General features: G+C 37.8%; 1 protein-coding gene across 1 annotated transcript; it reads right to left on the reverse strand.

Annotated features, from left to right (window-relative positions):
- Window positions 1-522: 522 nt before the first annotated feature.
- Window positions 523-9098, reverse strand: LOC122652045 (serine/threonine-protein kinase AFC1-like). Its single transcript, XM_043845683.1, has 12 exons — window positions 8924-9098; window positions 7961-8132; window positions 7406-7432; window positions 7021-7174; window positions 6884-6932; window positions 6659-6773; window positions 6327-6418; window positions 6029-6185; window positions 5849-5913; window positions 5472-5569; window positions 5260-5365; window positions 523-749 (listed from the first exon to the last, which is right to left on the reverse strand). Exons 1-12 carry the CDS (start codon window positions 9029-9031, stop codon window positions 591-593), a joined length of 1302 nt encoding a protein of 433 aa, XP_043701618.1. The 5' UTR covers window positions 9032-9098; the 3' UTR covers window positions 523-590.
- Between the last annotated feature and the right edge of the window lie 1336 nt (window positions 9099-10434).

A 10434-nucleotide genomic window follows, 5' to 3' on the forward strand; every position in this document is an offset into this window, starting at 1 on the left:
TTTGTATAATCTTATAATTCTACTTAAAAACAAAATGAATTGCCTGGCCAGATCAGAGTTTAAAAGGATCCGGAATGGAATCGGCATGGGTCAGTCAAGAAATCCCTCAATTTATGCCTTAACTTAGAAATCTAGTACGGAAACAACCAGTCCGATCCCAATTCTTGCACACGAAAAGAAAAAAAACAAAAAAGATACCAATTCTTAAGACACTGGGCCACATAAAGGAAAACAACGGAAATAACTGGGTAAATCAAGTTACAATTCTGCAGTTTTTTCTCAAGCAGCAATATTGGATAACAGTAGAAATGTCTTGCACACAACGAATTGCTCCTTTTTTTCCCCCAACAAGATGATCCAGTCAAACAAGATTCGAATGTTACAAGTGGATTCAAGAAATTTAATGAAAAAAAGACGTGGAACACCATGCCAGGGGGTTGACTATACAGGTAATAGTAATCTTACAACTAATCCAACAAGGTCAGCTGGTTGTACTTCATTCCTTGATCTTCCATTTTCACCGTCTATAGGCACTCATGCTCACTATAAACTTGGATTGGAATTGTTCAAAGGTAAAAAAGCCCTTAAAGCTACAACGAATAGCCACACCTTCTTGAGTCTCTTCTGAAGAAGGGATGTCTTAGTGCTTCTCTTGCCTTGAGCCGATCTTTCGGATCATAGCGGAGGAGGCCTTGCAAAAGATCAATTAGATCTCCAGCAGAGTGATCTACATGCAGCATTACCAGGTTCTGCAACACAAGTGTAGTCTGAAGTTAAAACGAGCATATATACTGGAAAGGAAGAGACAGTGAAAAAGGTATTGTAAGCCAATATATTCTTAACATGGTGAAGGAATGAGTATGCCATTTTTCAAAGAGAGAAATAATTTCAATCACCTTAACTAGAATTTGAATAAGTCTAACCCCAAGAACGATCAAATAGAACATCTCCAAAGAACAAGAAAAAGAACAATGGGAACTAAAAATAAGGGAAACAAGAGAACAATGGAAACTTAAATGAGGGAACAATTTCCTTGGTTGAAGCAACAAATAAAAAAAAACACAAATTTGTAACCTGTTGAAGCAGCAATGATCTTATTGTGATAATCTTCAAGAAATCGTTGCGACAATCAATTGAAAGAAATTCCAGCAGATTGTAGCACTCCTGAACTCCATTTGAACAAAATTAGGGTTTGGATTCAATAGCCGATGGAAGGGGATGGGGGGGAAGGGAATGGCTATCTCAGCCTGGGCATCTCACCGAACCTATCCTTATCTCAAAATTTTCACAAAGGCTAAAGCCAATATTTCATTAATCAAATTCATGTACAATGCGAGCCTCCCTTACAAACTTAAATAGAAGACTCAAAAATAGACTTGGACATTAAAATGGAAATGCCTAACACTATCCTCAACTAATAAGGTAACCTAAATTGACTAAGAAAGTGAAATAATAAAGAAAACAGACTCAAAATAGGACTTTAAATAAACTAATGAAATAAATCCTGTTTTCCTACTTTCTACCCATATTTTACGCTCATTAAATTAGCCAATTACAAAATAAACCCATGGGATCAATAGTCCCAATATATATATGACCCAACCCAAAGCTTATTTCCACTAAAATAAGCCCCAAGTGACTTATCTACATCAATTTTTATCATGAAGTTCTATTTGAAGTGCAAAAATTTAAATTCTGGTTACAGGATGGTCACTATTGGTGATGAGCGAAATAATGAAATTCCAACCAAAGTATCCATAATGTACTGAACAGACACACTATCTATTAGAACAGTCAGGAATTTCACCAATTCCCAACGCTACACCTCTGCTCCTCCCCCCCCCCCCCAAAAAAAAAAAAAGCAAGAGAAAGAAATAAGAAAAGAAAAAGAGGATACAATGGAATTACAGGAGAAGAGTAAGCAATCTACAAATGCTTAAAGATGCAATTTATTACAGAAGACGTGCATATGTACTTGATGTTAAAAAAAATCAAAAGATTGCTCAAAACTCAACTGCATCTATATCGAAAAGATATTGCAGCAGAAGATTACAAAAGTTTGTCGATGAGGAATGTTGAGATGGATGAGTGGCAAAACTATAGAAAACAAAATAAAGAGGTAATTTAAAACAGCTCCATTAAATTATAGTTGAGAGAAAACCATTTGAGGTGGCATGGACAAGTCCAATGAAAACTTCTGAATTCCACTAGGAGTTATATGCTTTAGTTTGGGAAGATACGTATAGGATGACAATAATGGTTTTGAATACAGTTGAATGGCAAAGCAGGATCCATGTAGCTCACGTCATTTAGCTGGGATAAGGCCAAGTTGAGTTTATATGCACCACAAGAACATAGCAACTAAAATTACACCATTTTAAGGAAACCCCCATCTTATTTTCACTAAATTCAAGAGGAAAAATGTTCTGAATTGATCATTATGACTATCCAATTGGAACAGATGAAAGAAAAGTGGGAAGTTCAATCACCCTTCTCAGATTTGTTTCTAATAACAGTTGCTCTTTTCAGTTTTCTCTGTGATCTTTTTCCGTCCCAAGAACGATATTTACATCACCAAATGACATGCATTTCTCATACAATGTCTACAATAAAGCTGAACATAGTCCTTTCGTCTTCAGATCATTTAGAATTCTTCAAAAGAAAAAAGTGCTTGGTTGGACAAACTAATGCACAAATTTAGAAGGTAGAACACCTCAATGAAGTAATTTATGAGCCCTTTCTCTGCATCCTGACCATTGAGGGGTAAAAACTCATCGCAGCATACTTTCACAAGTAAAAAATAAACCCAATATCTATGAAGGATTTCAGTAGAATTAGTTGGTAATCAGCAAAAGAATGGTTTTAAAAAACAACAGTACAACAACCCCCCCAACCAAAAATAAATAAATTTAAAAGAAAAACAGAAACAAAAAAAAGGAAGAGAACTTTAGGGCCACTCTGGCAAGCTCCATGTAAGAGTTTGCTCTCTGTTTGGATCCTCAACTAGCCAAACCTCAGGTAAGATCTGATTCAGAATGTCAGCCTTTCAAGTGGGATGATCGAGAATTATATCTGTTACTGGTGTCAACCCCAAGTCTAATCTTCATGAGTCATTAGTAGGCACACAGACGACCACTCACAACTCAAGCTCAACTCAGCCTAGCCTTATTTCAACTAACTTGGGCTAGCCACATAGATCCAGTTCCGCCATTCAACTCTACTCAAAGTGATACACTAATTCATGAATGTCTTCTCACACAACTTATCACAAAATCTAATAAAATTTAAATTTAAATTCAAACAAAAAGCTTGAATCACCAATAGACTATAATGTATTTACCAATGGCAGACGGAATTCAACCTCACAGTTCAAGTTAAGCTGATGTGAGTTTCAACCCCCATCATCCAGAGTGTCATAGAACACAGGAATACAGAAAAACAGTTTACAAAGACCCCATGATTTAAATAAGTCAAAACAGTACCAAACAGAATAAAAAAAAACAGAGACAACAAACAGCCAGATTTAGGGGGAAAAACTCATGTAACAAAATCCAGCAATCAGATGGACCTGAAAATCAGGTCTAGTTATCTTCTTAAGAAGGGGAATCTTTGCTGAAATTTTCAGATTGATCCAACAGTCGTGTCTGACCTTATTGGGGATTCCTAGAGACACTAGGATCGGGGCAAAACTGCCAAACTAAAGTTTTGATGAACAAACAGATTGCAGATTCTTAACCCCAACTCAAAATTGATATTATGCTTTTAAATTTAGAAGCCATAGGTCAATAGAAAACAGGTATCGATTTAAGCATTCAAGAGCATTAACAAATCCTACTCAAAGAAGGACTCTAACCAATCCTTAAATAATAAGGTTAACATAAACTGACTAGGAAACTGAAATAATAAAGGAAACAGACTCAAAATAGGACTGGACTTAACAGAATCCTAATTCAGCCTAACTAAAACACTAGATAGGAATTAAAATAAAGAAATAAAGACACTAAACTACATAATCCCGTATGCCTTGCCTCTACCCATACATTATAGGCCCATTACAATGAAAACACATAGGATCAAAGGCCCATGATGCAAATTCATCACCAAATAGGGCTTGTTTCAACTTAAGTGGTCATGTGATGTAAGTTGGGCTGGATTAGGACTCTATAAGTCCAGCCATATTTTGAGTCTATTTCCTTTAGTATTCTAGTTTCCTAGTCAGTTTAAGTTACCTAATAGGTTAGGGATAGGATTAGGCCATTCCTTTTTAGTGTCTAAATCTAATTTTGAGTCTTCTATATAAGTTTGTTAGGGAGACCAGCATTGAATACGAATTTAATTAATAAAAATTAGCTTTATGCTTGCTGCCATTGCTGCTGCTCTTTGTGAGTGTATATCCTTGTGGATCTCAAGGTGGATAGGGTGGGTGGACTCCTGCGACTCCTTGCGTCTGTCCAGTACCGGGAGGTTCTTCTTCTTCAATCGAGCTTCTTCAAGCTGCTGTTGCTGCCTTTGAAGGAGATCAAACCAGTAAGTAATTTTAGTTTCCTGCATATATCTTTCCCCCCCATCCATCAAACCCCAACCTCCATTAAACCTGCAACTCCTACCCTAACTAGGACTCCCTCATAACTTCAGATCTGTCCATCAGTTTCAAACCAAATCCAGCATATAACCCCCACACTTCTCCCTACACTCGATCCTAAACCCAGCTCATAACTCCTACTTTATCCCCTCCATTCCTCCACTCCATTAAAACCCAAAACCTACAACTCAATTCTGTCCAGTATTGCAGAATTTTAAAGCCTTCCCAAATCCTATAATTTCTATGCCATAAAAGCACCCTAGACCTGCATATTAAAGCCATATGAGACCCTTTCTCAAATTCTCATCCTAAACCCTAGAATTAACCTAAATCCTAATGCTGTCCATTCGAACCAGCAACCCCTTTTGCGATTGATCCTGTTGTTTGGCTCCTAGTAGGTCTCCTACCTATCTAGGACTACATAAGCCCAACACATACATAATCCAACCCAAAGCTTATTTTTAATAAAATAAGCAGATTTAGGTGATTTAACTGCATCATGCATGCATCCACATTTACTGATTACCAAATTCATTAGTACAATTTGCACAGGAAAAACTTTAGAAGATCGGTAAACCAAATATATTTCACGCACCAAGATATCAAATTGCATCTGGGCCTAAAAGAACACTAAAAGCTCTTCCTAAAAGCAGACCAAATGAGGTATAAACAGTTACCTGTAACCGGGGCAATTTCCAAACAGCCCTCATGCTTTCCTTTGACGCTGCACCTTCTGGCCAATCCAATCGTGCACCCCTCCTGAAATATTTCTCAGCACGACGGCTGAAAAAAAAAATCACAAAATAGAAACATCTAAATGAATCAAAGTTCCCAAGGACTCTTAAACACAAAAAAAAAAAAAAAGGAATAGAAAACTAGTCTTTCTTACTCGGCTCTAATCACCATATGGTGTGGCAAAGGGCCTAAAACTCTTTCCATCATGGCAAGATGTTCCAAGTTTTCATGAGTTTGGAAGAGGGCCTCACCCTAAACATCAGCAAAAGGAAAGTACAGGTAAGATACTTATAAAGTTAATTACTAAATGACAAGAATGGATTACATGCCATGCTATATGATATAATGTTCCAGGGTGATCAGGAACTTGACTGTTAAAGTGTTAATGCATATGAAAAGGTTCTCTCGGATGCTTTCTTTAACTTCCCATTAACAAAAGTTTTTCCTAAGCAACAAGTAAACTGTTTCTGTTTTGAAAGAAACATTATATTATAACAGATTAAAAAGCATAACCAGTTCAACTGACTTTACCGAGCAAAGTTCAAGGAGTATGCAACCCACACTCCATAAATCACAAGGATAATTCCACCCAAGCCCTGAATAAGATAAAATAAAACAATGTTAGGCCACACACATATAAATAATAAATTAGAAACAACCAACCCCCCCCCCCCCCCAATTTTTTTTTTAAGAAAAGACAAAAAATATTACCCAAGATAACCTCTGGTGCACGATAATGCCGTGTTGACACCACATAACTGTGATCTTGATGTTCAAACGTTGTACTTCCAAAATCAATCAGTTTAATGGCACTAGACTTGGGCAGGTTCTTGAAGTAGGAGGCCTCCTTGGTTGACCGTGGCAGAAACTTAATTGCAGGCAAAAGTAAACAAAAAAATGTGACTAATGAGAAACTTACCAAACCATTGATCCCAATCAACACAGAAACATACAACATGTGCAGCCCACACAACAACACACAGATCAGAAATATATAATGGTCCAATACCTTATAATCAGGCACCTTGACAAACTCTGAGGAAACAAGAAGAATATTTTCTGGTTTCAGATCTGTGTGAATTAATCTCAGATCATGCATAACTGCAAGTATAAACAAGTGGCAGGAATGAGAAAATCCATGAAGAGGGTATTTTTTATACTCAGTATACTGCCATGCTTATCAGTAGCTACTTTCAGTATAGCATGGCGACTCAAGTCAAAAGAATAGACAAAGATGGAAAAAGTAGTAGCCTTGATGCTTGAGTTTCAGATTCTAATTAGAAAGAACTCAAGCACCAAGTAAGACAAGATTGAAAGGAATAGCGCAAGTATTGTCCACACATGCTACAGACTCCAAAAGTTGTCTGCCAAACTCCCGAACAAGATCAATGGGAAAAGAACGATAGCTGTTTTTGCGGAGAAAATCGTATAAGCTTGGTCCAAGCTTCTCAAATACCTGTTAAAATCATTTAAATCCATCCGCAAGTTTTAACTCACAAATTATTAAGGCACCAAGGGAAATGCATTGGCCTCCCAAATTAACCAAAAGCATTAATAAATACTTACAATACAAATATGATTACGATAGTCAAACCAATTCCGTATTTGCACACAACTGCAAAGAATAAAACCACTTATACCAATTCACTTTGATCTGCTACAGCTAGAAAAGGAAGATAAGGGCTAGAATACAAAAGTCCTACCGACTACCACCAATGTCATGTTCGGCAAGCTTCTGCAGAACATCGATTTCAATCATAGCAGCTTCACGATACTTGAGAATGGAACGCACAATTTTAATTGCCACAAGCTCTTGAGTTTCATTATCCAAACATTCCAACACTTGTCCAAATGTCCCTGCAATGATTGCATCACAGAGGGATTATAAAACAAAAAAAAATACACTGATCCTAGAGCATGGATAAGACATCTAACTCCGATTTCTAAATCTTATGTTGCTGACAGTCATGCACAAGCATAACCCATTCCAAGAGAGGAGAAATTGATCTGAAATCGAAAGAATGTCCAAAAGATGAAGGATAAGTCACATTTATGGAAACATTTTAAATTCTTAAAAAACACACTAACCTTCACCCATTTTGCTCAGAATCCGGTCTGCACATAACAAGAACCAGATATAAGAATAAAATTGTAATAAAAGCAAAGCATGGGAGCTATAATAGAATAAGAGGGCTACGGAGATTAATTAGTTATCAAAGAAACCCTAATTTCCAATTGAAAATCTAGATGCCAGGGGAAATTCAGATCCATCTAAAACAAGGATGAAATAAGTAGAGTCACAACACACAAGGTTACCAACTACTGAAAAACCAGCTTCAGAAAAAACAGAAGGAAATGCAGCAGCCTAAATTCTCAAAAAAAAAAAAAGTCCAAAATCGGTAGCAACAGTACAATTGGAAAACTTGTTTGGTCTAGGAAATGCACACTAGAATGGCCTAGACGACAATGTAGACAAACCATAACAGGAACCTATCATCCCCTTGAGAACTGAAGTCAAAACATCAATCATTTCCCATGATAAGTGGCATAACAAAACATTAAAAAAACAAAAAGGATCAGACACTCCCCTTTTTGTGTGTGTGTTGAGGGGGTGTTGGGGAAATAAATTCAAAGTATAATTACATCGAGGAGTTAAATTTTCTCCAATAACAAAGACATAATGGCCGTCTTTATCATCATTTCGTAAAGGCGGAGATCCGTAGCGAGGCAGTCCCTTGTAGTTCAAGGAAGAATATCCATAGTTGGAGATCGCTACACTCACAAACTCTTGCCCACAGAACATTGCTGGAAGAACCTGCATGGAGGAAAACGTTCGTTTAATCATATCAATTGATTAATCAAACCATTCAGCCCGCAAGAACTTCACATAGCCTTGCAATAGAAACCAAAAATGAGACCACGTTGAAAGGAGAAATATGATCGCCCCGTCTTCAAAAAAATAATAAAAAACCAGTCATCGTCAAAATGAACGAAATAATCTTAGTCTTCATCTTACGCTTCTGTGGATAATTCCAACGAAATTCAAATTTAACAAGTTAGAAAATTGCTGTATTCAAATCTATCAAGTTTGAATATTCCACCGGATTAATAGATTATAGAAAGAACAAAATAGAAGAGCCTTTACACTAACATCTGTGACTTTCAAATGAAATTGGGAAAATAAACTGTTAAAAAACAATAGATCGGATGTCGATAATTCCAGAGACACACTACAACCCCCACCCTACCCCCAAAATCAATAGAAGCACAAAAGAAAGCATTTTGTTTTGGGAGGGGGGTGGAGAACCAATGTCGAACTGCATATAGATTGTAATAAGGGAAGAACAATCGTAAATGATTAGAAATCAAGCGGAAAATCATGGCAGCAAACAACAAAAGTACGAAGCGGAAGGGAGAAAGGATGCCGGAACTGAATATTCCCAAAAAGAAGAAAGATATCTAGGGCAAAATGAATTAAGATACCTGTACTTCATATACAAATGATAACAATTCAACCTTCAATAGAATTCAAGAAATGAAAACAAAATTCCGACTATAACAAATAATCAAAAGCACTATGGATCGATATTTCGAAGCGGATTGTACCTTGGGAGTTGGAATAGAAGGGGGCATATCCCATGTTAACCTGGGCCGTTTCCTAGGGCGTTTATTCATGTTTGTGTGGGGAAGCTCGGTGATCCACTGAGTCTCCATCAAACCCTATTTCGCAGGATGGTGTGATATAAATCGCAGAAATAAATTACAAGCAGAAGAAAATGATTGCAGGAAACACTGATCGAACGATGAAACGCCGAACCTATACAGGATTTGAGTTTAGGGAAGATGAGTCGATGAGACCCTAATTTAAGGCGAGAACCGCACCAGTATTAACTACTACATAACCCGGGTGAGACGAACCATGGTCAAGCTTGTGACCTAAACCTCACCAACTTTCCCAAGCGTAGCTGCGTGTTAGTGAGCAATTTGGCTCTCCTCTAGCCGTGGCGGTCCAGCCCAACCAGGGGGGGTTGTGCAATGATCCAAACACCCCTGTTTTGGCTGGGCTGGATCCTCCAGCTCCCACCACGGCTGGAGGAGAGCCAAATTGGTTAGTGAATTTATGCGCATGAGCATGTAACCATGTTCCAGTCAGGGTTTAAAAACTCAGAATTGGGATACAAATCAGTCCCATATCGGCGAATCAGTCCGAATTGGGAGGAATCGGACCCAACCTTGTATTAGTTAGGGTAATACCAGCCCCATCTCAGTCAATTCGGACTCAAAAGAATTGAAGCCTGGGTCTCGAAAAAAAACCCATTGCATAGTGGAGTGTTGGATTAGATCAACTTTGAACATGAAGCTTAAATCATCACGAAAATCTTCTTATATACCCCCAGGGGAAAGAAATGGAAATGCTCACATGCAAAATTAGGTGAACTTTAGGTCAATTAATCTCTCCATCGTTTTTTTTATGGTACATAGGAAGTGCGTGTGATACTATAAAACTACCTTAGTGTTAAAAGGACTACTGGGCTACGGAATTTTTTACACATGATATCCTGGGGATTGGAGGGGAAGTGGGAGTGAGGACAAGCAAGAGGCAGGAGATCCTAGGAAAATTATCGTCTCCATTTATCTGCCCCTCCATTTCCTCCATTTCATCTAATAGGGGGGGAGTGGACCCCACCCAGGCAGTGTGTTCAGGCAGTGGGTAGGGTGGTCATTTCTGCCCCCATATGAGATGAAACAGAGGAAATGGTGGGACAAATAAATGGAGACGATAAAGATCCAGAGATCCCAAGCATCCACTGAGATGTCTATAGCCATTTTAAGCAAGGGGTTGTTGACGTTATTTTCAAGGATTTTATGCATATTAACAATTCCTACCACATATATTGAAGATAACTACATTAATAGTAGGTAGTTGACTCAAAAAGATGTAAAGATGACTACGCTAGACAATAATTGAGGTATTTTCTGGTGGGCACTATGGAATGATTCCAAATTGGGATCATCTACAAAAGCTAGACATTAACCCCCTTTTTTTTGTATGGGGAGGGGGTCCTAGTGTTATACCCGCACCCCGGATCATAATTAATTTTTATTTTTTCCTGTGA

The sequence above is a fragment of the Telopea speciosissima genome, chromosome 2 (genome assembly GCF_018873765.1).
Source record: "Telopea speciosissima isolate NSW1024214 ecotype Mountain lineage chromosome 2, Tspe_v1, whole genome shotgun sequence".
Taxonomy (NCBI): domain Eukaryota; kingdom Viridiplantae; phylum Streptophyta; class Magnoliopsida; order Proteales; family Proteaceae; genus Telopea; species Telopea speciosissima.

Bases quoted from the DNA above. Each gene is read 5' to 3' on its own strand.
- LOC122652045 (XM_043845683.1), bottom strand. From the start codon at position 9,031: ATGGAGACTCAGTGGATCACCGAGCTTCCCCACACAAACATGAATAAA. The intron at 5,914-6,028 runs GTAATATTTTTT...TATCTTATTCAG, and splicing joins TGCACCAGAGGTTATCTTGG to GGCTTGGGTGGAATTATCCT. The intron at 5,366-5,471 runs GTAAGAAAGACT...TTTTTTTTTCAG, and splicing joins CATATGGTGATTAGAGCCGA to CCGTCGTGCTGAGAAATATT.